Source organism: Heptranchias perlo, chromosome 20 (genome assembly GCF_035084215.1).
Source record: "Heptranchias perlo isolate sHepPer1 chromosome 20, sHepPer1.hap1, whole genome shotgun sequence".
Taxonomy (NCBI): domain Eukaryota; kingdom Metazoa; phylum Chordata; class Chondrichthyes; order Hexanchiformes; family Hexanchidae; genus Heptranchias; species Heptranchias perlo.
Window position 1 is genome coordinate 23,254,703 of NC_090344.1, and position 27,025 is coordinate 23,281,727.

The window sequence follows — 27,025 nt, forward strand, 5'->3', positions numbered from 1 at the left end:
TCTCATCGCACAATACCCAATCTCGGATGGCCTTTTCGCTAGTTGGTTCCTAAATGTATGAGTGTACATGATTTATTTCTAGACTCCAGGAATTCCTCCCCCACTGTATTATTGCTAGTTTGGTTCGACCTAGCTGTATGTAAATTTAAGTCTGATTATGGTTTAACCTTTCTTGCCTGTGTCTCTAATTTCCTGTTTAATGCCCTCCCCTACATCTCCAACCAACGTTTTCTGCCCCTTGGTGTTTACTCCATCCATACAGATTCCACATCGTGATTTTCCGAGCCAATATCCTTACTCACTATTGCATTGATTTCCTCCTTTACTAACAACGCTACCCCACCTCCTTTCAATTTTGGCCTGTCCTTTCTAAATATTGAATACCCCTGGCAGTCTCTATAATCGCAACTATATCATACCCGTTAATATCTATCTGAGCTGTAAATTCATCGACCTTATTGCAAATGATCCGCACATTAACACATCAAGATTGCTAGTCAGCTTAGTATTATTTTGCACTATGGACCTATTTGTTTATCACCATGTTTTCTCTGCCTGCCACTGTTGCTTCTTCCCGTTCTGTCTTGTTTCTATTATTGCTTCCCCCTCCTCCGTCTTCCTGCTCTGGTTCCCATCCCCCTGCCATTCTAGTTTTAACCTTCCCAACAGCACTCGCAAACAGCCCCCATGAGGACATCGGTCCTGGTCCGGTGTTACCCATCCCATCTTCCGCAGAACCGGTCCCAAAGGCTCAGGAATTTAAATTCCTCCCTCCCTCCTACACCATCCCTGTAGCCACGCAATCATCTCGTCTGTGCTCCTGTTCCTGTAGCCTGAGCGACCAGCAGCCAGTGGTCGTGCAAGGAGAGAGCCCAACATTCTCCCTGCTGGGCAAACTGGTCAATCGATGCCCTCAGGGAAGAGGCAATTCCAGAGATATGGGCCCAGGCCCAACCCACAGGATCAGAGTTAGAGGCAAGGGAACGAGTCATTCCTTCCCGACACCATTTTACGACAAACCCACCACAGCTTTGACCCGGATCGCATTCCGAATTGGGGATGTTGCAATTGTTGACTGCAGCAAAACAATTCTCAAACCAGACACCAAGTTAACTCACTGCAAAGAGTACAACCCAGCGAGCATTTGGAAGATAACACGAGACCAGAATCATCTATAACAGGATTTTATTATCCAACAGACATCTACAGTTCCATGGAGCTGCACTCGGAGCCCATACTGCGGCCCTTCTCCATTTTCCATATAGCAACAGTCCCGACCAACAGGGCCACGGAGAGCAGCGCTACCCCAACCGCTAATCCAGGAACACGGAAGGGGGAATCAACAGCAGTATCTGTGGGGAGAAGCCAGGGTTAGATGGGCACCAGTTACTCCATCACGAGACACGGTTGGAGCTCCCTGCTTTACCTTTCTCGTCCTGGTGGATCAGAGCAGCCAATCTCGCCTCATCTTCCAGGAAAAGGATGGGTCCATCAGCGGTCACCAATACCCCAGACTGGTCATCGGCACTTCTTCGCCTCTCTGGGGCGAAGGAGAGGAAGAGACAAGAGTTCATGGTTAATGATTAAATCTTCATCTGTCTGGAAATCCTGAATCAGATGGCCTGATGCAAAACACATCAGGGCCCTGGGTACCGGACAGAGTTTGGAGATCGCAGTTCCGGCTATAATTCCATCCGGATTCTCAGAAGGACGTGCCAACTGAGCAGAGTGCGCAATCGCTGCTGCCACAATGGCCAGTCTGGTCTCCTGGTGAAGGAGACACTGTTTGATGCACTACTTTGACCCGAAGTTTTATGAGACACTCAATTGGCCAGGTGTTCGGCCCCGGGACATCCGTTCGGTTCCACCCTGAATTCCAAGTGTCAGAATGATGATAGTAAGCTGCTGGTTTAATGTTCTCCAAGGCCAAGGGTGGACTATTCCGAACCGGATGTGGAACACACTCGTGCCAACAATTGGAGGATTCTGCTCCTCAGGGGTCGGCAAGTAGGGCAGCTCAGCATCCGGGCAAGTAGCAAGGAACCAAAAATACCTCATTCATCCCAGCTCAAGGATCAGAGCATCCTTCACAATTACTGACCTGGTGCAAGATGTGCTCAGACCCGCTGACCTAGATTGCTATTCGAATGGAAACCTGCAAGAATGGAAATGGACAAGTTCCCAGACCCGCCAGATTCGGGACATTAACCCTGTGCCCAGTGTTCGGCCTCTTGCTGAGGGAGCCCCATGTCCAGATGTCCCACACCCAACCCTCCCCATCAGCGTTTAGTTTCTATTCAGATCACAGGTACTTACTGGGGCTGCAGGGAGCCGTGCAGTTCTCTCGAGTGGAAGGGTAGCAAACCTCAGCACTGCAGTGGAAATAAACCTGCAAAGAGACAGTGCGGTATGGTCAATCCCACAGGTTACAGTCAGGAGATCAATGCTTCGACAGCCAACCGACCAACAGGGTCACTTATTAAGCCCAGGGAACAGTGATACCAAGTGACCGGGAAAGAAGCAATGAAGGAAACTCACCTCCCCGGTCAGAGCCCGGCCCGAAACTCGGTCCCAGAAAGCGAAAGTGCTGACTACAAAACGATTATGGTGAGTTGGGAACAGCAAATGGGAAGCAGCGTTTACCGGGATTAGGCGGGTTTTGTAGTTATCACCAGCAAAGGGGCACCTGGAACAGAGACAGAGGGGGAGTCACACGGTTATAGATTTACATCAAACCAATTATACCAGCGTCTGGAACAAAATAGCAACTTCGAAGGAATATTGCCCCAATCACTAACCCGGACTGAAGTAACGATTTCTGTATTAATCCCCGCCCATGTCGCCCCCTCCCCACACTGCCTCAAGCCCCCTCACTCGCTCCCTTACCTCTCCACCAGGAGGTCCCATCGGAGCCCCGAATACGGCTCGGCAGTGGGGGTCGCCCAGCAGTCATTCAGCAGCAGCACAAGGGACGGATCGTTCCGGTTCAGAACACGAACCTCCACAAACACGGGGTCCCGGAGCACACTCAGGATCGGGTAGTCACTGGCCACGTACCAGCTCCGGTAACCACCATCTGAAAAGAGAAAAATGAAGGGTGGGCACTATTTGGAGAAAGCCTGAAGTTGGACACTGGCCATCAGCGAGCACTCGTTACCTCTCGCTATTCTCAGCTCCAGAAGCAGGATCCCGGCCTCAGTGGCAGGCAGTGGTGGAGAAAGGGTGTAAACTCTGGGCTTCACCTGCAGATCAGACTCCTGGCTTCCCTTGTAACTGCACTGGACATGGAGCCTGCAAGAGAACGGACACGGCTGAAGAATTCAGGTACTCACTGTCTCTGCCCGCTGAATGTGCTCCTATTCTCACCTGAAAGGGCTGTCCCGGGTCACCGATCCCAAAGCGCCATCCAAGATCTCAAACTCACCCAACACATCCGTTTCATACAGGAGGTTCATGCCGTCCAGCTACAAGAGACAGAAGATCATCATTCCCGAAATGTGCCATTGATGCGACTCCCAGCCCACAATACCTACCCGCTGAGTAGCGCCACATTCAGTGACTGCGAACTGAAAGAGCACAGTGTCTTCAGAGGCCACGATCGGATTGCACTCAGCTCCTTCTCCATCCTTCAGATGGACCGTTGTCAGGTTAACAGGAGGCAGCGTCAAATCCTTGGAGATAGCGATGAGGACCTGCCCATCCTTGGTGCAGACTGCAAGAGAGTCAATGAAAGGCGGTTAGTTGACCCACGGGGAGGGTCAAGGGAACCGTTACAGGGAAGGGGACAAACCCCATCCATGTTTGTTTCTATCCCGTCCCCTTATCTGTCTGATGGAAACCAGTTGACCAATTACAGCTCGTCACCACGCTGCTTGGATTTAAATTGCTCGCATCGCCGATAGAAATTAAATATCAAATTCAAATGTTCAGTGGCAGCAGGGGCCGGGGCTCATTCACTCTGCCCCTCCCTCCCCCAACTACCTGGACAATTACACAGGGCAGAATTCAACCAGTGTGAGTCCCAAGTCACCGAGCAACGGTGGAATGATTCTAACTGCAGCTATTGTGTCAAAGGCCGATTAACTATTTCCCTTTCTGTTTGATTACCAGCCCCCAATCCCACAATCAATTATACTCTGCGGGATTAGAGACTCTCAATCACACCACCATTTCCACTCTCCGGACTGGAAAGGTTTGAAATTCCAACTGACGTTGTAGGACAGGAAGGAGAAAGAGGAAACTGTCCAGGGAAACCCCTAGTACAGCTAGATTGCGGGTGAACCTGGAAAGTCCTGGCCCAGAATATAAACGGACTGAGAATACACCCACCTGGAAGACTGTCCAATGAATAGAAACACGGCGGTGCATCCCGGCTCCCCGCATCAAAGCAGCAGCCTCTCTGCACACACTCACTGGCTTCAATTCCCGGAAATCCGCAGTCTTTGCGGTTTTTGGGAGACAGCCAACATTTATCGGCGGGGAAAAGGAGAGAGGGCGGCTGAGCTGAACAGATTACAACAAGTAACAAACCAAGAATCCCCGAACCCTCCATTATAACAAACAAACAAACAAACCCTCCCAGGTCAGTGAGAGGAGAAAACCGACTCCCTCTTTTTATCGCAGCGCTGTTAACTGGCAGTAATTGTCTGTTCCAATCAGCATGAGGCACAGTCCGAGGCCCACGGGCTCCGGAACATAAACCAGCATTCGCACGGCTCACACGGAGATGGGCCTGTTTTTAATGGAAGAAAAAAGGTGAGACTGGGTCCAACGACAGCTCCACAATTCGCCCCCGGACTTCTTGTTTGGTTGCATTGAAATTGTTGCTTTTTTCCCCCTTGACACCTTTATTTCTTCATCACAAAATTGAAAGAAACTGGAACCAAATCACGTTATTAGTTTCTATTTTGCTTTTTTAGTCACTTTTATTTCTTAGACCCAACGTCACCTTTAATAGTTGATAAAAAAATAGGCCCCATCTCAGTGTGACCCGTGGGAATGCGGTTTTTTTTAATACTAATTAATAAACAGAGTCAAATCAATATGTTATGGTCCAGATACAGTACGGTAGCATTCGTGGTTATGTTACTGAACTTGTAATCTAGCAGGCCTGGACGAATAATCTACGTGTCATAAGTTCAAATTCTGCCACGGCAGCTGGGGAATTTAAATTCAATTCATTAATTAAAATCTGGAATTAAAATACGACTATCAGTAATGGTGGCAATGAAACGACCGGATTGTCATAAATAAAACCCATCTGGTTCACTAATGTCCTTCAGAGAAGGAAACCTGCCGTCCTTACCCGGTTGGCCTATGATGTGACTTCAGGCCCACAGCAATGTGGTTGATTCGTAATTGCCCTCTGAAATGGCCTAGCAAGCCATTCAGTTGTAAAAACTCGTTTAAAAAAAGTCATATTCAGAATAAAACTGGACATGAAAAAGGCACCCAAGCCCAGTTGACCCTGCAAAGTCCTCCTCACTAAAATCTGGGGACCAGTGCCAAAATTGGGAGAGCAGTCAAGCAACAGCCTGACATAGCCATACTCACAGAATCATGCCTTTCAGCAGAGGTCCGTGACTCTTCCATCACAATCCCTGGGTATGTGCTGTCCCACTGGCAGGACAGACAAACCAGAGGTGGCGGTGCAGTGATATACAGTCAGGAGGGAATGGCCCTGGCAGTCCTCAACATTGACTCTGGACCAAATGCAAATCTCATGGCATCAGGTCAAACATGAGCAAGGAAACCTCCTGCTGATTACCACCAACCGCCCTCCCTCAGCTGATGAATCAGTCCTCCTCCATGTTGAGCAGCACTTGAAGAAAGCGCTGAGGGTAGCAAGGGCCACAGAAGGTACTCTGAGTGGGGGACTTCAATGTCCATCACCAAGAGTGGCTCGGTAGCACGACTACTGGCCGAGTCCTGAAGGACAAAGCTGCCAGACTGGGCCTGCAGCAGATGGTGAGCGAACCAACACGAGGGGAAAATTTACTTGACCTCGTCCTCACAAATCTACCTGTCGGAAATGCATCTGTACATGACAGTATTAGTGGGAGTGACCACCGCACAGTTCTCGTGGAGACGAACTCCCGTTTTCGCACTGAGGACACCATCCAACCTGTTGTGTGAACAGATCGTGGAAGCTCAAAACTGGGCCTCAGATACCTGTTATCTGGGGCAGATTAAATGGTGGAATATCAGCCGCGCTCAGCTGGCAATGTTTACGGTACATTTTCATGCAAACAGAACACACATTCGAAACCTGGAAATGCGAAACAACGAATGTTAAGGTAAAAACTCCCTGTCATCCCCGGGTGGGCTCAAACCAACATTTTCAGTTAACAGCCGAACGCGCTTACCAATTGGACCACAGAGACACGACGTTTGGTTTCCTGAACCACTAATTCACCGAGCTAACGTTTCAGCTTGAAACGATCAATGTAACAGCTGTCTTACTATCAGTTTACTTTTCCAAAATAAAGGGTGTGCAGCTTGCACGATTGAAAATCGGTGCTGTCTTATTTCTGAACATCAAACTCCCCTTGTCCCTAAATGTCTGTATGTTGGAAGACTCAATCACCCAGTAGTAGAGAGGATTGATTTTTCGCGCTGTGATTCACCATTCTCTATTCCAGTCATGTTTCGGTTTGCAGAAAATGAGATGAGATGAAATGAGCAGGTCCAACGAGCAGGTCTGTGACACTACACGGTACCTACAAAGTTGTCTGTTGCACTTACAGTGAAGCGGACGGCAGTTTTCACTCTTAAACCAGTCACAATGATGTTCAGAAAATATGTGGCCGAGAAAGACTTGATTTCAGCCGAGTGACACTGGGCCAGAGTAAAATTGTGATTGTCGAGTGGTGAGAGGGTGGATTTGGAACTCTCGTGCGGCTGCACTGCGCATTGTCCAGATCTGCTTGGAGCGATATTCATTCAATTCATCACTTACAGGGACAGTTTGATTTCAAGTTTCTTTTTTCTGGTGCTTGATGAGATTTCAAAATTGAAAGCGACCCATACCGACCCCAAACTCGTCACTTGCACACTGACAGATACAAGGCGGCCACACTCTTCACTTCAGTGAGATGAAAGCGGAGAGCGATTTCACGGTTGAATGTAATGGCGAACAAAACTCACCCAAAGAAAGTGCAGCTCATTGAGGTGCCTTTAAATTCCTGATTGTTTGCACTGAACTTCTTCCCAAAGCGTTGGAGATTCAGGTCGAGCGATTTGGGGACTTCTCCCTCTTCGCGACAGTTTCAACCGCAGTTCGAGATCAAAAGTCGAGGGCAGAATGAGACACCTCCCTGAAACCGGGGAACAAAGAAACCAAACTTTAGAGCAAGGTTCTGTTTGTTGAGAAAAAGAAAATAAAAAAATTATTTTGGAAAGATCCAGAATGCTATCAGCTCAAAAAGCAACTGTTACCCCGGCGGGATTTGAAGACGCAGCCTTCTGGGGGAGCAATAAGTAATGCAGATAGAAGCAGGAAGTTGAAAAGTGTGAATTGATAGATTAAGTGAGTGGCCAAAACTGCGGCAAATGGAGGTCAATGTGTGGGAGAGCGAAGTCATCCATTTAAATCGAAAAAAGATAAATGGTGAGAAGCTGGGAACTGTGGAGGAGCAGAGAGATTTCGGGGTCCGTGCACAGAAACCGCTACCAAACACTATAGGTACAAAAACGATTGAAAATCGTTAATGGGATGTTCGCAACGGTTCGTTCGTTTGCTTCGACGTGTCATAATATCCCGATCGCGGTTTGATTCCTGTATGGGCTGAGAAGGGGCTTTGGTTCGTGTTTATATGACTTTTAAAATCCAAGCTTTACAAACAGATCCACAGACGAAGTCACGGGGACAATTTTTGGAATAACATCCATTGTAGCTTTTACCCCTGGGCCGGAGAAACACGTCTTTCTATTTATTTGTCTTTCTCCGGTTTGCAGAGAAACGTTTAACTCGCGGCCTGTTCCCGTTAATGATCATCAGCAGCAACAGACAAACAGAGCGGGTCTGACCGCCCCGAGATGTGGAAAAGGCATCGGCTTTGGAGAAGTGAATCAAATCAAATAATCACCCCGCACCGAGAGAGAGAAAACCAAGAGAAAAAGATAGAAGGGAATCGAGAAATAAAAACTAAATCAAGTCGATAGAAATATTTCCCATCCTTGATGTCTCTCTATTCAATCCCCAATCCTTCAGTGGCGGGAATCAAATTTCACTGTAAATATATGCGAGAATCGACCCAAAGAAGAAGAAACCAAATAACCAAAAACTGCCGAAATCCGGGATTGAATGAACAACCTTTAGATCTTCAGTTTAACGCAATTCCAACTCAGCGATTTTGACCCAACAGCAAATTCAACTTTGCCTCATTGTCCTGCAAGAAAATATCACCGCCGCGACGCCTTGCTCTTCCTGTTCATTGCCGCACTTCATATATAAACATCGCACTCACATATACCCAACCACAGTTCATATATAAACACCGCACTCATATATAAAACCCCACAGTTCGTTTATAAACACCGCACTCATACACGCACCCACAGTTCATATATATTGACATAGCAATCAGATATACACACCTGCAGTTCATATATAAATATCGCACTCATATATAAACACCCAGACTTCACATATAAACATCGTTCTCATATATAAACACCCACAGTTTGTAAATCAGCAGCGCACTCATACATCCACACCCAGTTGATAGGAGGAAGTTCGGTACCGACCGCCGATACAGCTCTCAGAGTGGGAGAGGCGGAAGTAGCAGCGACCGAACAAACTCTGGATCTCATCCTTAAGACAGACCGGTAGATCCACCTGTGAAATTACATCGCATTTGTGTATCAGTGAGGGTAATGGGTTCTTAGTGGCGATCGATCGGGCCAAGGGGATCTCAGAGAGGGGAAGGGACCGTCAGATGGCATCAGAGAGTGTAAGGGAGCTCAGAGAGAGCAAGGGACAGTCAGATGGCATCAGAGCGTGTATTAAGATCTGAGAGAGGGGAAGGACTGCCGAGTATGGGAGAGTGCAAGGGGGCTCAGGACGTATCTGTGTAAGGGGCACTCAGTGGGCATCAGAGCAGGTAAATGGCGCTGACAAGTTTCAAAGAGGATCATGGACTCACTGACGGTATCGGAGAAGGTAAGAGACAGAGCGTATCAGAGAAGATAAGGAGCTCAGGGTGAACCAAAGAGGGTAAGGTGGGCTCAGGAGGTATCAGAGAGGCGAATGGATCCAGAGTTGGCATCTTCTTAATATTACATTTTCTAACCTTCAACATTTTTAATAACGGCAAAAAATGAAGCGGACTGAACCGATAACCTGTCCGTGTCCCATGTGGAGGGAACGAGAAGGTAGAATCAGGAGGGAGTGGATAATTGGCAAGGCTCACGGTTTCCTTTCACACAGCTCAGTGTTGCGTCTGGTGATATCACTGGAGAAAAGGGGTTGCACTTTGAAACTTTTATCACTCAGTGTGAAAAATAGAACACAAATCGCCCAAAGTGGGGCTCGAACCCACGACCTTAAGATTAAGAGTCTCATGCTCTCCAGACTGAGCTAGCCGGGCCGACTGTCAAAATTCTTCCCATCCTATTTAGCAGAGAGACAGCTGTTGGCTTTGCTGCAGGAGTTCAGTTCGTTCCACATTCTCAGGGTATCTCCTTCTGAACACCCGTTTTTTTTTCTGGAGTTAGTCTGATGCCGTCACACTCTTCACTTCAGTGAGATGAAAGCGGAGAGCGATTTCACGATCGAATGCAATGACGAACAAAACTCATTCAATGAAAGTGCAGGTCATTGAGGTGCCTTTAAAGTCCTGATTGTTTGAACTGAACTTCATCCCAAAGCGTTTGAGATTCACGTGGAGTGATTTGGGGACATCTTTTCCCTCTTTGCAAAAGTTTCAACTGCAGGTCAAGATCAAAAGTCGAGTGCAGAATGAGACGCCTTCCTGAAATTTGAGAACTCGGGAAGCAGACTTCAGAGCAAGGTTCTGTTAATTGTGAAAAAGCAGATAAAACATTAATTCTGGAACGATCCAGAATCCTATCAGCTCTAAAATTAACGGTTACCCATGATTTATACACGCAGCCTTCTGGTGGCACAATAAGTAATGTCGCTTAAAAACCGGAAGTTGAAAAGTGGGAATTGATAGATGAAGTGAGTGGGCAAAACTGCGGCAAATAGAGTTCAATGTGGGGGAGAGCGAGGTCATGCACTGTAAATATGAGAAAGATAAATCAGAGTATTTTCTAAAGTGGTGAGAATCTCGGAACTGTGGACGAGAAGAGAGATGTAGAGGGCCATGTACAGAAACCGCTACCAGCCAGCGTACAGGTAAAAAAATAATTAAATAACCGAATGTGCCGTTAGTCGGGCCGGTTAGCTCATTTGCATAGAGTATACCGTAATGTCATGATCACTGATTCGATTCTTGTAATTTACTTTATTTATTTCGGGTTTTTGTAACTTTTAAAATCGAAACTTTACAAAAAAAACCACAGACAAATTCACGGGGATAGTTTATTTGAATAACATCCATTGCAACTTTGCCCTCGGGTCGGAGAAACAAGTCTTTTTTTGTCTTTCTCCGGTTTGCAGATCAACGTTTAACTCGCGGCCTGTTCCCATTAATGATCATCAGCAGCAACAGACAGACAGAGCGGGTCTGACCGCCCCGAGATGTGGAAAAGGGATCAGTTTAGAACAAATGCATCAAATCAAATATCACCCGGCACGAGAGAGACAAAACCAAGAGAAAAAGGCAGAAGGTAACAGAGAAATAAAAACTACATAGAGACGATAGAAATATTTCCCATCCTTGATGTCTCTCTATTCCATCCCCAATCCTTCAGTGTCGGGTATCAAATTTTACTATAAATAAATGCGAGAATCGAAGCAAGGAAGGAGATACTAAACAACCATAAACTGCCGAAACTCGGGATTGAACTAAGGACCTTAACACTCTCCCAACTGAGCTATTTCGGCTCCACATCCATCGTTTATTTCGTGTTATTGTCGTGGAAGTAAATATAGCCCCAGGAGGAATTGCCCCTCCTGTTCATTCCACAATTCATATATAAACATTGCACTCATATATACACACCCACAGAGCATATATAAGCATCGCTGTCATACATAAACTCCCAAAGTTTATCAATCAGCAGCGCACTCATAGATCCACACCCAGTTTATAGGAGGAAGATCAGTACCGACTGCCAATAGAGCTCTCAGAGTGGGAGAGGCGGAAGCAACAGCGACCGAACAAATCTGGATCTCATTCTTAACACAGACCGGTAGATCCACCTGTGAAGTTACACTGCACTTTGAAAGCAGGGACGGTAATGTGTTCTGACAAGGCATCGGAGGGTCTAATCGCTTCTTCGTGGCGATCCATTGGGGCAAGGGCTTCTCAGAGAGGGGAGCGGGCATTCAGAGGGTATCAGAGAGTATATTGAGATCTCGCAGAGGGGAAGGACTGCCAGAGGGTATCAGAGAATGTAAGGACGCTCAGGGCGTGTCAGTGGGTGAGGGGCACTCAGCGGGTACCAGAGAGTGCAAAGGGCGCTGACATGGTTCAAAGAGGATCATGGACTCTCTGAGGATATCACAGAAGATGAGCAGCTCATGGAGAATCAAAGAGGGTAAGGTGGGCTCAGGAGGTATCAGAGAGGCGAATGGATCCAGAGTTGGCATCTTCTAAATATTACACTTCCTAAAAATCAACATTTTTAATAACAGCAAAAATGAAAACTATTGAAACGGTATCTGCCGTGTCCCATGTGGAGGGAATGAGAAGATAGTATCGGGAGGGGCTGGATATTTGGCAACGCTCACGGTTTCCTTTCACACAGCTCAGTGTTTTGTCTGTTTATATAACTGGATTTCGTGAACTGGAGATAAGAGGTTGCACTTTGAACCTTTCATCACCAACTGTGAAAAATAGAACACAAAACGCCCAAGCTGTGGTTTAAACCCACGACCCTGAGATTAGGAATTTCGTGCTTTACCGACTGAGCGAGCCGGGCCAGCGGCAGGGCTCCTTCTCATCCTATTATTGCAGAGAGGCAGGTGGTGACGTTGATGTTGGGGTTCAGTTTGTCCGACAATGCCAAAGTGGCTGAATCTGAACACCCACTTCTCATTCTCGAGTCAATCTGATGACTTTTACCAGTCGTCCAGCCCCGCATGAGCAGGAGAGGAACATCGGGACAGGAAAAGACCATTCAGCCCCTCGAACCTGCTGTCTCATTCAATTTGATCATGAGATGATCAGTAATTCATGTCTGTTTCCCCGCCTTGGACTCATATCCCTTGGTAACCGAAACGGAAAAAGATCTATCAATATCAGATTTGAAAATTTGATTTGAGCCACAATCCACATCCTTTGGGATGAGAGATTTCCAGCTTTCGGCTGTATTTTGTTTGCGAAAGTGATTCCTGATTTCTTGCATGATTAGTCCAGCTCCAATTTCATTTTGGATTCGGCAAACAGAGAGAGAGAAAAAGGCCGCCTTAACCGGAGATTGATCCTTTAACGATCTCTCACAAAGCAACTGAAAACTGTCGGAATGTGAATACCATTTCACTTCTCCAAAATAAAGGGAGTGACATTCATTGTGGAAACAGTCTGATGTCGCTCACTGTAGAAATATCCATGTCAGTGTGATTCAGTCTGAAGGAGCTCGCCTGCAACCTTCGAACCTTCTCTGTCAAGACTTATTCCGACTTCGTTCAAGGCAACCTCGTTTTTTTTGGATATTTTTCAGATGCCTGTAATCCAACCGCAGAATAAATTGTGGAAAATCAGACGCACGAAGCTGGCAATGTTTACGGTACCTTTTCTGGCAGATAAGACACACATTCGAACCCAAGAAATGCGAGACAATGAATGTTAAGGTAAAAGGTTGCTCTCGCGTCCCCGGCTGAGTTCGAAGCACCAACCTTTTAGTTGACTACCAGAACGCGCTAACCAATTGCGCCACAGAGACAGAGTTTGCTATTGCGCAAGGACGAATTCACCGAGCTGAAGCTTCAGGTTGCCGCGCTCAATGTAACAGCTTTCTTCCAATCAGTTTAATTTTCCAAAATAAAGGGTGTGCAGCTTGCACGAGTCAAAATCTGTGCTGTATTATTTCTGAAAATTAAACTCACCTTGCCATTAAACACCTGTATGTTGAAAGACTCAGTCCGCTCGTGGAAGAGAGGATTGATTTTTGAGCTGTGATTCGCCATTCTCTGTTCCAGTAATATTCAGGTTTGCTGGAAATGAGATGAGATGAAATGAGCAGGACAAACCAGCAGGTCTGTGACACTACACGGTGTCTACAAAGTTGTCTCTTGCAATTACAGTGAAGCGGACGAAAATTTTCACTCTTAAACCAGTAATTATTATGTTAAGAAAAAATGTGGCCGAGAAAGACTCGATTTCAGCGCGGTGACACTGGGCCAGAGTAAAGTTCAGTTAATGCGATTGCCGAGTGGTGAGAGGTTGGATTTGGAACTCCTGTGCGGCTGCGCTGCGCATTGTCCAGATCTGTTTGGAGCGATATTCCCTTCAATTCATCACTTAAAGGGACAGTTTGATTCTAAGTTTCTTTTCCCCGGTGCTTGGTGTGATTCCAGAAATAAACGCGACCCGTGCTTAACCCAAACTCGTCACTAACACGTTGACCGATACAAGGCGGCCACACTCTCCACTTCAGTGAGATGAAAGCCGACAGCGATTTCTCGTCGATTCCAATGGCGAAAACAACTCATTCAATGAAAGTGCAGGTCATTGAGGTGCCTTTAAATTCCTGATTGTTTCGACAGAACTTCTTCCCAAAGCGTTTGAGATACACGTGGGGCGATTTGGGGACTTCTTCTCCCTCTTTGCAAAAGTTTCATCCGCAGCACAAGGTCAAAAGTCGAGGGCAAAATGAAACGATTTGCTCAAATTTGAGAACCAGAGAACCAGAATATAGAGCAAGGTTCTGTTTATTGAGAAAAAGCAGATGAAACATTCATTCCGGAACGATACAGAATCCTATCAGCTCGAAAGGCAACGGTTACCCCGTGTTTTGAACACGCAGCCTTCTGGTGACGCAGGAAGAAACGCAGATAGATGGTAGCAGGAAATTGAAAAGTGGGAATTGATAGATTAAGTGTGTGGACAAAACTGTGGCAAATAGAGTTCAATGTGGGGAAGACCGAGGTCATACACTTTAAATCTAACAAAGATAAATCAGAGTATTTTCTAAATGGTGAGAAACTCGGTGCTGTGGAGGAGCAGAGAGATTTAGGGGTCCAAGTACAGAAATCGCTGCAGGTACAAAAATTAATTAAACAGCCTAATGTGCCATTGGTACGGCCGGTTAACTCGTTTGCAAAGAGTATACTGTAACATAATGATCACGGACTCGATTCTTGTAATTTACTTTATTTATTTCGCGTTTTTGTAACTTTTGAAATTGAAGCTTTACAAAGAAAATCCACAGAAAAATTCACGGGGTCGGTTTTTTGAATTACATCCGTTGTAACTTTGCCCCTGGGCAGGATAGACACGCCTTTCTTTTTATTTGTCTTTGTCCAATTTGCAGATAAACGTTTGACTCGCGGCCTGTTCCCATCAATTATCATCAGCAGCAACAGACAGACAGAGCGGGTCTGACCGCCCCGAGATGTGGAAAGTGGATCAGTTTCGGACAAATCAAATAGTCACCTGGCACCGAGAGAGACAAAACCAAGAGAAAAAGGCAGTAGGTAACAGTGAAATAACAGCCAAATACAAACGATATAAATATTTCCCATCCTTGATGTCTCTCTATTCAAACCCCAATCCTTCAGTGGCGGGAATTAAATTTCACTGCAAATAAATCCGAGAATCGAAGCAAGGAAGAAGAAAGTAAACAACCAAAAACTGCCGAAACTCGGGATTGAACCAAGGACCTTCAAATCTTCAGTCTAACGCTCTCCCAACTGAGCTCTTTCGGCTCTATACCCAACGATTACTTTGTGTTATTGTCGTGGAAGAAAATATTACCCCAGGAGGAATTGCCCCTCCTGTTTATTCCACAATTCATATATAAACATCACACTCATAGAGATACACCCACAGTTCATATATAAACATCGTTGTCTTACGTAAACTACCAAAGTTAATAAATCAACAGCGCACTCATACATCCACACCCAGTTGATGGGAGGAAGATCGGTACCGAACGCCGATAGAGCTCTCAGAGGCGGAAGCAGCAGCGACCGATCAAACTCTTGATCTCATCCTTAACACAGACCGGTAGATCCACCTGTGAAGTTACACCGCACTTTGATCGCAGGGACGGTAATTGGTTCTGAGAAGGCCTCAGGGTGTCTAATCGCTTCTTCGTGGCGATCCATTGGGGCAAGGGCATCTCAGAGAGGGGAAGGTACTATCAGAGGTCATCAGAGAGTGTAAGGTGGTTCACAGAGGAGAGCGTGCAGTCAGATGGCATCAGAGAGTGTATTAAGATCTGAGAGAGGGGAAGGACTGCCGAGTATGGGAGAGTGTAAGGCGGCTAAGGGCGCATCTGTGTATGGGGCAATCAATAGGTATCAGAGCAGGTGAATGGCGCTGACAAGGTTCAAAGTGGATCATGGACTCTCTGAGGGTATCGGAGGAGGTAAGAGACAGAGCGTATCAGCGATGATAAGGAGCACAGGGAGAATCGAATAGGGTAAGGGGGGATCAGGAGGTATCAGAGAGGCGAATTGTTCCAGCGTTGGCATCTCCTAAATATTACATTTTCTGACCTTCACCATTTTTAATAACAACAAAAAGTGAATCCAATTGAACCGATAACCTGTCCGCGTCCCATGTGGAGGGAACGAGAAGGTCGAATCGATAGGGAGTGGATATTTGGCAACGCTCACGGTTTCCTTTCACACAGCTCAGGGTTGTGCCTGTTTCGAATCTGGAGACAAGAGGTTGCACTTCAAAAATTTTGTCACCGACTGTGAAAAGTAGAACACAAATCGCCCAACGTGGGGCTCGAACCCACGACCCAGAGATGAAGAGTCTCATGCTCGACCGACTGAGCGAGCCGGGCCGACTGCTGAAATTCTTCCCATCTTATTATTGCAGAGAGACAGCTGTTGGCTTTGCTGCAGGAGTTCAGTTCGTTCCACAATCTCAGGGTATCTGCTTCTGAACACCCGTTTTTTCATTCTGGAGTTAGTCTGATGTCTTTTACCATTCGTCCAGCTCCGCGCTGAGCAGTATCGGAACATCGGGACAAGAGAAGGCCATTCAGCCCCTCGAACCTGCTGCCCCATTCAATTGGATCATGAGTTGATCTGCAATTCATCTCTGTTTCTCCGTGTTGGACTCATATTCCTTGGTACCCGAATCGAAAAACGATCCATCAATATCAGACTTCAAATTATGAATTGAACCACAATCCACATCCTTTGGGATAAGAGAGTTCCAGCTTTCGGCCGTATTTTGTTTACTAAAGTGATTCCTGATTTCTTGCATGATTAGTCCAGCTCCAATTTCATTTTGGATTCGGCCAACAGAGAGAGAGAAAAAGGCTGTCTTAACCGGAGATTGATCCTTTAACGATCTCTCACAAATCAACTGAAACCAGTCGGAATGTGAATACCATTTCACTTTTCCAAAATAAAGGGAGTGACATTCATTGTGGAAACAGTCTGATGTCGCTCACTGCAGAAATATCCGTGTCAGTGTGAAGGAGCTCGCTTGCAACCTTCGAACCTTCTCTGTCAAGAAGTATTCCGACTTCGTTCAAGCCAACCTCGTTTTTTTGGATATTTTTCATATGCCTGTTATCCAACCGCAGAATAAATGGTGGAAAATCAGACGCACTCAGCTGGCAATGCTTGCGGTACATTTTCTGGAAGACAAGACACACATTCGAAGCCAAGAATTTGCGAGACAATGAATGTTAAGGTAAAAGGTTGCCTTCGTGTCCTCTAACGACCAACTTTTCAGTTCGCAGCGAAACGTGCTAACCAATTGCGCCACAGAAACAGAACTTGCAAATGTTCAAGGACCAATTCATCGAGCTGACGCTTCAGGTTGCCGCGCTCAATGTAACAGCTTTCTTCCAATCAGTTTACTTTTCCAAAATAAAATGTGTGCAGCTTGCACGAGTGAAAATCTGTGCTGTATTATTTCTGAAAATTAAACTCACCTTGCCATTAAACACCTGTATGTTGAAAGACTCAGTCCGCTCGTGGAAGAGAGGATTGATTTTTGAGCTGTGATTCGCCATTCTCTGTTCCAGTAATATTCAGGTTTGCGGAAAATGAGATGAGATGAAATGAGCAGGACAAACCAGCAGGTCTGTGACACTACACGGTGTCTACAAAGTTGTCTCTTGCACTTACAGTGAAGTGGACGACAATTTTCACTCTTAAACCAGTAATTATTATGTTAAGAAAAAATGTGGCCGTGAAAGACTCGATTTCAGCGCGGTGACACGGGCCAGAGTAAAGTTCAGTTCATGCGATTGCCGAGTGGCGAGAGGTTGGATTTGTAACTCCTGTGCGGCTGCGCTGCACATTGTCCAGATCTGTTTGGAGCGATATTCCCTTCAATTCATCACTTACAGGGACAGTTTGATTCTAAGTTTCTTTTTCCCGGTGCTTGGTAAGATTTCAGAAATAAACGCGACCCGTGCTTAACCCAAACTCGTCACTAACACGTTGACCGATACAAGGCGGCCACACTCTCCACTTCCGTGAGATGAAAGCCGACAGCGATTTCTCGTCGATTCCAATGGCGAAAAAAAGTCATTCAATGAAAGTGCAGGTCATTGAGGTGCCTTTAAATTCCTGATTGTTTACACAGAACTTCTTCCCAAAGCGTTTGAGATACACGTGGGGCGATTTGGGGACTTCTTCTCCCTCTTTGCAAAAGTTTCATCCGCATCACAAGATCAAAAGTCGCGGGAAAATTAAAACGATTTGCTCAAATTTGAGATCCAGAGAACCAGAATTTAGAGCAAGGTTCTGTTTATTGAGAAAAAGCAGATGAAACATTCATTCCGGAACGATACAGAACCCTATCAGCTCTAAAGGCAACGGTTACCCCGTGTTTTGAACACGCAGCCTTCTGGTGACGCAGGAAGTCACGCAGATGGTAGCAGGAAATTGAAAAGTGGGAATTGATAGATTAAGTGTGTGGACAAAACTGTGGCAAATAGTGTTCAATGTGGGGGAGACCGAGGTCATACACTTTAAATCTAAGAAAGATAAATCAGAATATTTTCTAAATGGTGAGAAACTCGGTGCTGTGGAGGAGCAGAGAGATTTAGGGGTCCAAGTACAGAAATCGCTGCAGGTACAAAAATTAATTAAACAGCCTAATGTGCCGTTGGTACGGCCGGTTAACTCGTTTGCAAAGAGTATACTGTAACATAATGATCACGGACACGATTCTTGTAATTTACTTTATTTATTTCGAGTTTTTGTAACTTTTGAAATCGAAGCTTTAAAACGAAAATCCACAGAAAAATTCACGGGGACCGTTTTTGAATTACATCCGTTGTAACTTTGCCCCTGGGCAGGATAAACACGTCTTTCTTTTTATTTGTCTTTCTCCAATTTGCAGATAAACGTTTGACTCGCGGCCTGTTCCCATTAATGATCATCAGCAGCAACAGACAGACAGAGCGGGTCTGACCGCCCCAAGATGTGGAAAATGGATCAGTTTCGGACAAATCAAATAGTCACCTGGCACCGAGAGAGACAAAACCAAGAGAAAAAGGCAGAAGGTAACAGTGAAATAACAGCCAAATACAAACGATATAAATATTTCCCATTCTTGATGTCTCTCTATTCAATCCACAATCATACAGTGGCGGGAATTAAATTTCACTGCAAATAAATCCGAGAATCGAAGCAAGGAAGAAGAAAGTAAACAACCAAAAACTGCTGAAACTCGGGATTGAACCAAGGACCTTCAGATCTTCAGTTTAACGCTCTCCCAACTGAGCTGTTTCGGCTTTACACCCAGCTGTTACTTTGTGTTATTGTCGTGGAAGAAAATATAACCCCAGGAGGAATTGCCCCTCCTGTTCATTCCACAATTCATATTCCAACATCGTACTCGTCGAGATACACCCACAGTTCATATATAAACATCGTTGTCATACGTAAACTACCAAAGTTTATAAATCAACAGCGCACTCATAAATCCACACCCAGTTTGTGGGAGGAAGATCGGTACCGACCGCCGATAGAGCTCTCAGAGGCGGAAGCAGCAGCGACCGATCAAACTCTTGATCTCATCCTTAACACAGACCGGTAGATCCACCTGTGAAGTTACACCGCACTTTGATAGCAGGGAGGGTAATTGCTTCTGAGAAGGCCTCAGGGCGTCTAATCGCTTCTTTGTGGCGATCCATTGTGGCAAGGGCATCTCAGAGAGGGGAAGGTACTATCAGAGGGCATCAGAGAGTGTTAGGGGGCTCAAAGAGGAGAGCGGGCAGTCAGATGGCATCAGAGAGTGTTTTAAGATCTGAGAGAGGGGAAGGACTGCCGAGTATGGGAGAGTGTAAGGCGGCTCAGGGCGCATCTGTGTAAGGGGCAATCAATAGGTATCAGAGCAGGTGAATGGCGCTGACAATGTTCAAAGTGAATCATGGACTCTCTGAGGGTATCGGAGAAGGTAAGAGACAGAGCGTATCAGCGATGATAAGGAGCACAGGGAGAATCAAATGGGGTAAGGGGGGATCAGGAGGTATCAGAGAGGCGAATTGTTCCAGCGTTGGCATCTCCTAAATATTACATTTTCTGATCTTCAACATTTTTAATAACAACAAAAAGTGAATCCAATTGAACCGATAACCTGTCCGTGTCCCATGTGGAGGGAACGAGAAGGTAGAATCGATCGGGAGTGGATATTTGGCAACGCTCACGGTTTCCTTTCACACAGCTCAGGGTTGTGCCTGTTTCGAATCTGGAGACAAGAGGTTGCACTTTAAAAATTTTATCACCGAGTGTGAAAAGTAGAACACAAATCGCCCAACGTGGGGCTTGAACCCACGACCCTGAGATAAAGAGTCTCATGCTCTACCGACTGAGCTAGCCGGGCCGACTGCTGAAATTCTTCCCATCTTATTATTGCAGAGAGACAGCTGTTGTCTTTGCTGCAGGAGTTCAGTTCGTTCCACAATCTCAGGGTATCGACTTCTGAACACCCGTTTTTTCATTCTGGAGTTAGTCTGATGTCTTTTACCATTCGTCCAGCTCCGCGCTGAGCAGTATCGGAACATCGGGACAAGAGAAGGCCATTCAGCCCCTCGAACCTGCTGCCCCATTCAATTGGATCATGAGTTGATCTGCAATTCATCTCTGTTTCTCCGTCTTGGACTCATATTCCTTGGTACCCGAATCGAAAAACGATCTGTCAATATCAGACTTCAAATTATGAATTGAACCACAATCCACATCCTTTGGGATGAGAGAGTTCCAGCTTTCGGCCGTATTTTGTTTGCTAAAGTGATTCCTGATTTCTTGCATGATTAGTCCAGCTCCAATTTCATTTTGGATTCGGCCAACAGAGAGAGAGAAAAAGGCCGTCTTCACCGGAGATTGATCCTTTAGCGATCTCTCACAAATCAACTGAAACCAGTCGGAATGTGAATACCATTTCACTTTTCCAAAATAAAGGGAGTGACATTCATTGTGGAAACAGTCTGATGTCGCTCACTGCAGAAATATCAATGTCAGTGTGAAGGAGCTCGCTTGCAACCTTCGATCCTTCTCTGTCAAGAAGTATTCCGACTTCGTTCAAGCCAACCTCGTTTTTTTGGATATTTTTCATATGCCTGTTATCCAACCGCAGAATAAATGGTGGAAAATCAGACGCACTCAGCTGGCAATGCTTGCGGTACATTTTCTGGCAGACAAGACACACATTCGAACCCAAGAATTTGCGAGACAATGAATGTTAAGGTAAAAGGTTGCCTTCGTGTCCTCCAACGACCAACTTTTCAGTTCGCAGCGAAACGCGCTAACCAATTGCGCCACAGAAACAGAACTTGCAAATGTTCAAGGACTTGATCCCAGCATAGGCAGCTGGGATCAAGTGGATCCCTTGAAGAGTATAGAGATTGCCGGAGTAGAGTTAAGAGAGAAATCAGGAGGGCAAAAAGGGGATATGAGATTGCTTTGGCAGATCAGGCAAAGGTGAATCCAAAGAGCTTCTACAAATACATAAAGGGCAAAAGGGTAACTAGGGAGAGAGTAGGGCCTCTTAAGGATCAAAAAGATCATCTAAGTGCGGAACCACAAGAGATGGGTGAGATCCTGAATGAATATTTCACATCGGTATTTACGGTTGAGAAAGGCATGGATGTTAGGGAACTTGGGGAAATAAATAGTGATGTCTTGAGGAGTGTACATATTACAGAGAGGGAGGTGCTGGAAGTCTTAACGCGCATCAAGGTAGATAAATCTCCGGGACCTGATGAAATGTATCCCAGGACGTTATGGGAGGTTAGGGAGGAAATTGCGGGTCCCCTAGCAGAGATATTTGAATCATCCACCGCTACAGGTGAGGTGCCTGAAGATTGGAGGGTAGCAAATGTTGTGCCTTTGTTTAAGAAGGGCGGCAGGGAAAAGCCTGGGAACTACAGACCAGTGAGCCTGACATCTGTAGTGGGTAAGTTGTTAGAGGGTATTCTGAGGGACAGGATCTACAGGCATTTGGAGAGGCAGGGACTAATTAGGAACAGTCAGCATGGTTTTGTGAGAGGAAAATCATGTCTCACGAATTTGATTGAGTTTTTTGAAGGGGTAACCAAGAAGATAGATGAGGGCTGTGCAGTAGACGTGGTCTACATGGACTTCAGCAAAGCATTTGACAAGGTACCGCATGGTAGGTTGTTACATAAGGTTAAATCTCATGGGATCCAAGGTGAGGTAGCCAATTGGATACAAAATTGGCTTGACGACAGAAGACAGAGGGTGGTTGTCGAGGGTTGTTTTTCAAACTGGATGCCTGTGTCCAGCGGTGTGCCTCAGGGATCGGTGCTGGGTCCGCTGTTATTTGTTATTTATATGAATGATTTGGATGAGAATTTAGGAGGCATGGTTAGTAAGTTTGCAGATGACACCAAGATTGGTGGCATTGTGGACAGTGAAGAAGGTTATCTAGGATTGCAACGGGATCTTGATAAATTGGGCCAGTGGGCCGATGAATGGCAGATGGAGTTTAATTTAGATAAATGTGAGGTGATGCATTTTGGTAGATCGAATCGGGCCAGGACCTACTCCGTTAATGGTAGGGCGTTGGGGAGAGTTATAGAACAAAGAGATCTAGGAGTACAGATTCATAGCTCCTTGAAAGTGGAGTCACAGGTGGATAGGGTGGTGAAGAAGGCATTCAGCATGCTTGGTTTCATTGGTCAGAACATTGAATGCAGGAGTTGGGATGTTTTGTTGAAGATGTACAGGGCATTGGTGAGGCCACACTTGGAGTACTGTGTACAGTTCTGGTCACCCTATTATAGAAAGGATATTATTAAACTAGAAAGAGTGCAGAAAAGATTTACTAGGATGCTACCGGGACTTGATGGTTTGACTTACAGGGAGAGGTTAGACAGACTGGGACTTTATTCCCTGGAGAGTAGGAGGTTAAGGGGTGATCTTATAGAAGTCTATAAAATAATGAGGGGCATAGATAAGGTCGATAGTCAAAATCTTTTCCCAAAGGTAGGGGAGTCTATAACGAGGGGGCACAGATTTAAGGTGAGAGGGGAGAGATACAAAAGGATCCAGAGGGGCAATTTTTTCACTCAAAGGGTGGTGAGTGTCTGGAACGAGCTGCCAGAGGCAGTAGTAGAGGCGGGTACAATTTTGTCTTTTAAAAAGCATTTGGACAGTTACATGGGGAAGATGGGTATCGAGGGATATGGGCCAAGTGCAGGCAATTGGGACTAGCTTAGTGGTATAAACTGGGCGACATGGACATGTTGGGCCGAAGGGCCTGTTTCCATGTTGTAACTTCTATGATTCTATGATTCTATGATTCTATGACTAATTCATCGAGCTGACGCTTCAGGTTGCCGCACTCAATGTAACAGCTTTCTTCCAATCAGTTTACTTTTCCAAAATAAAATGTGTGCAGCTTGCACGAGTCAAAATCTGTGCTGTATTATTTCTGAAAATTAAACTCACCTTGCCATTAAACACCTGTATGTTGAAAGACTCAGTCCGCTCGTGGAAGAGAGGATTGATTTTTGAGCTGTGATTCGCCATTCTCTGTTCCAGTAATATTCAGTTTTGCTGAAAATGAGATGAGATGAAATGAGCAGGACAAACCAGCAGGTCTGTGACACTACACGGTGTCTACAAAGTTGTCTCTTGCACTGACAGTGAAGTGGACGACAATTTTCACTCTTAAACCTGTAATTATTATGTTAAGAAAAAATGTGGCCGAGAAAGACTCGATTTCAGCGCGGTGACACGGGCCAGAGTAAAGTTCAGTTCATGCGATTGCCGAGTGGCGAGAGGGTGGATTTGTAACTCCTGTGCGGCTGCGCTGCACATTGTCCAGATCTGTTTGGAGCGATATACCCTTCAATTCATCACTTACAGGGACAGTTTGATTCTAAGTTTCTTTTCCCCGGTGCTTGGTGAGATTTCAGAAATAAACGCCACCCGTGCTTAACCCAAACTCGTCACTAACACATTGACCGATACAAGGCGGCCACACTCTGCATTTCAGTGAGATGAAAGCCGACTGCGATTTCACGTCGATTCCAATGGCGAAAAAAAGTCATTCAATGAAAGTGCAGGTCATTGAGGTGCCTTTAAATTCCTGATTGTTTACACAGAACTTCTTCCCAAAGCGTTTGAGATACACGTGGGGCGATTTGGGGACTTCTTCTCCCTCTTTGCAAAAGTTTCATCCGCAGCACAAGATCAAAAGTCGAGGGCAAAATGAAACGATTTGCTCAAATTTGAGATCCAGAGAACCAGAATTTAGAGCAAGGTTCTGTTTATTGAGAAAAAGCAGATGAAACATTCATTCCGGAACGATACAGAATCCTATCAGCTCGAAAGGCAACGGTTACCCCGTGTTTTGAACACGCAGCCTTCTGGTGACGCAGGAAGAAACGCAGATGGTAGCAGGAAATTGAAAAGTGGGAATTGATAGATTAAGTGTGTGGACAAAACTGTGGCAAATAGTGTTCAATGTGGGGGAGACCGAGGTCATACACTTTAAATCTAAGAAAGATAAATCAGAGTATTTTCTAAATGGTGAGAAACTCGGTGCTGTGGAGGAGCAGAGAGATTTAGGGGTCCAAGTACAGAAATCGCTGCAGGTACAAAAATTAATTAAACAGCCTAATGTGCCGTTGGTACGGCCGGTTAACTCGTTTGCAAATAGTATACTGTAACATAATGATCACGGACTCGATTCTTGTAATTTACTTTATTTATTTCGCGTTTTTGTAACTTTTGAAATCGAAGCTTTAAAAAGAAAATCAACAGAAAAATTCACGGGGACCGTTTTTGAATTACATCCGTTGTAACTTTGCCCCTGGGCAGGATAAACACGTCTTTCTTTTGATTTGTCTTTCTCCAATTTGCAGATAAACGTTTAACTCGCGGCCTGTTCCCATTAATGATCATCAGCAGCAACAGACAGACAGAGCGGGTCTGACTGCCCCGTGATGTGGAAAATGTATCAGTTTCGGACAAATCAAATAGTCACCTGGCACCGAGAGAGACAAAACCAAGAGAAAAAGGCAGAAGGTAACAGTGAAATAACAGCCAAATACAAACGATATAAATATTTCCCATCCTTGATACCTCACCATTCAATCCCCAATCCTTCAGTGGCGGGAATTAAATTTCACTGTCAATGAATCCGAGAATCGAAGCAAGGAAGAAGAAAGTAAACAACCAAAAACTGCCGAAACTCGAGATTGAATCAAGGACCTTCAGATTTTCAGTCTAACGCTCTCCCAACTGAGCTATTTCGGCTCGACATCCAACCGCTACTTTGTTTTATTGTCGTGGAAGAAAATATAACCCCAGGAGGAATTGCCCTTCCTGTTCATTCCACAATTCATACATAAAAATCGCACTCATAGAGATACACCCACAGTTCATATATGAACATCGCACTCATAGAGATACACCCACAGTTCAAATATAAACATCACACTCATAGAGATACACCCACAGTTCAAATATAAACATCACACTCATAGAGATACACCCACAGTTCAAATATAAACATCATACTCATAGAGATACACCCACAGTTCAAATATAAACATCGCACTCATAGAGATACACCCACAGTTCAAATATAAACATCACACTCATAGAGATACACCCACAGTTCAAATATAAACATCGCACTCATAGAGATACACCCACAGTTCAAATATAAACATCACACTCATAGAGATACACCCACAGTTCAAATATAAACATCGCACTCATAGAGATACACCCACAGTTCATATATAAACATCGCACTCATAGAGATACACCCACAGTTCATATATAAACATCACACTCATAGACATACACCCACAGTTCATATTTTAACATCGCACTCATAGAGATACACTCACAGTTCATATATAAACATCGCACTCACAGAGATACACCCACAGTTCAAATATAAACATCGCACTCATAGAGATACACCCACAGTTCATATATAAACATCGCACTCATAGAGATACACTCACAGTTCATATATAAACATCGCACTCATAGAGATACACCCACAGTTCATATATTAACATCGCACTCATAGAGATACACTCACAGTTCATATATAAACATCGCACTCATAGAGATACACTCACAGTTCATATATAAACATCGCACTCATAGAGATACACCCAGAGTTCATATATAAACATCGCACTCATAGAGATACACTCACAGTTCATATATAAACATCGTACTCATAGAGATACACCCACAGTTCATACATAAACATCGCACTCATAGACATACACCCACAGTTCATATATAAACATCGTACTCATAGAGATACACCCACAGTTCATATATAAACATCGCACTCATAGACATACACCCACAGTTAATGCATAAACATCACACTCATAGAGATGCACCCACAGTTCATATATAAACATCACACTCATAGAGATACACCCACAGTTCATATATAAACACCGCTGTCATACGGAAACTACCAAAGTTTACAAATCAACAGCGCACTCATACATCCACACCCAGTTTATAGGAGGAAGATCGGTACCGACCGCCGATAGAGCTCTCAGAGGCGGAAGCAGCAGCGACCGATCAAACTCTTGATCTCATCCTGAACACAGACCGGTCGATTCACCTGTGAAGTTACACCGCACTTTGATAGCAGGGACGGTAATTGGTTTCTGAGAAGGCCTCAGGGCGTCTTATCGCTTCTTAGTGGCGATCCATTGGGGCAAGGGCATCTCAGAGAGGGGAAGGTACTATCAGAGGGCATCAGAGAGTGCAAGGGGGCTCAGAGAGAGGAAGGGGCAGTCACATGCCATCAGAGAGTGTATTAAGATCTGAGGGAGGGGAAGGACTGCCGAGTATGGGAGAGTGTAAGGGGGTTCAAGGCGCATCTGTGTAAGGGGCACACAGTGTGTATCAGAGCAGGTGAATGGCGCTGACAAGGTTCAAAGTGAATCATGGACTCTCTGAGGGTATCGGCGAAGGTAAGAGACAGAGCGTATCAGCGATGATAAGGAGCACAGGGAGAATCAAATAGGGTAAGGGGGATTCAGGAGGTATCAGAGAGGCGAATTGTTCCAGCGTTGGCATCTCCAAAATATTACATTTTCTGACCTTCAACATTTTTAGTAACAACAAAAAGTGAATCCAATTGAACCGATAACCTGTCCGCGTCCATTGTGGAGGGAACGAGAAGGTAGAATCGATAGGGAGTGGATATTTGGCAACGCTCACGGTTTCCTTTCACACAGCTCAGGGTTGTGCCTGTTTCGAATCTGGAGACAAGAGGTTGCACTT

General features: G+C 45.3%; 1 protein-coding gene and 6 non-coding genes across 7 annotated transcripts; all 7 read right to left on the bottom strand.

The window, feature by feature from the left end:
* Positions 1 to 1,203: 1,203 nt before the first annotated feature.
* LOC137335977 (zona pellucida sperm-binding protein 4-like) lies at positions 1,204 to 4,564 on the bottom strand. The gene is made up of 9 exons (XM_068001482.1): positions 4,330 to 4,564; positions 3,534 to 3,712; positions 3,367 to 3,464; positions 3,158 to 3,291; positions 2,887 to 3,076; positions 2,539 to 2,686; positions 2,317 to 2,389; positions 1,427 to 1,540; positions 1,204 to 1,313 (listed from the first exon to the last, which is right to left on the bottom strand). The coding sequence occupies exons 1-9, from the start codon at positions 4,550 to 4,552 to the stop codon at positions 1,204 to 1,206; spliced, it is 1,269 nt and encodes a 422-aa protein (XP_067857583.1). The 5' UTR covers positions 4,553 to 4,564.
* A 4,953-nt stretch (positions 4,565 to 9,517) lies between these two features.
* trnak-cuu (transfer RNA lysine (anticodon CUU)) lies at positions 9,518 to 9,590 on the bottom strand. The gene has a single exon. It is a non-coding gene; the product is annotated as a tRNA-Lys (tRNA).
* A 5,335-nt stretch (positions 9,591 to 14,925) lies between these two features.
* trnaf-gaa (transfer RNA phenylalanine (anticodon GAA)) lies at positions 14,926 to 14,998 on the bottom strand. Its single transcript has one exon. It is a non-coding gene; the product is annotated as a tRNA-Phe (tRNA).
* Positions 14,999 to 16,016: 1,018 nt separating this feature from the next.
* Positions 16,017 to 16,089, bottom strand: trnak-cuu (transfer RNA lysine (anticodon CUU)). Its single transcript has one exon. It is a non-coding gene; the product is annotated as a tRNA-Lys (tRNA).
* Positions 16,090 to 18,938: 2,849 nt separating this feature from the next.
* On the bottom strand, positions 18,939 to 19,011 carry trnaf-gaa (transfer RNA phenylalanine (anticodon GAA)). Its single transcript has one exon. It is a non-coding gene; the product is annotated as a tRNA-Phe (tRNA).
* Positions 19,012 to 20,029: 1,018 nt separating this feature from the next.
* On the bottom strand, positions 20,030 to 20,102 carry trnak-cuu (transfer RNA lysine (anticodon CUU)). The gene has a single exon. It is a non-coding gene; the product is annotated as a tRNA-Lys (tRNA).
* A 4,831-nt stretch (positions 20,103 to 24,933) lies between these two features.
* Positions 24,934 to 25,006, bottom strand: trnaf-gaa (transfer RNA phenylalanine (anticodon GAA)). The gene has a single exon. It is a non-coding gene; the product is annotated as a tRNA-Phe (tRNA).
* Between the last annotated feature and the right edge of the window lie 2,019 nt (positions 25,007 to 27,025).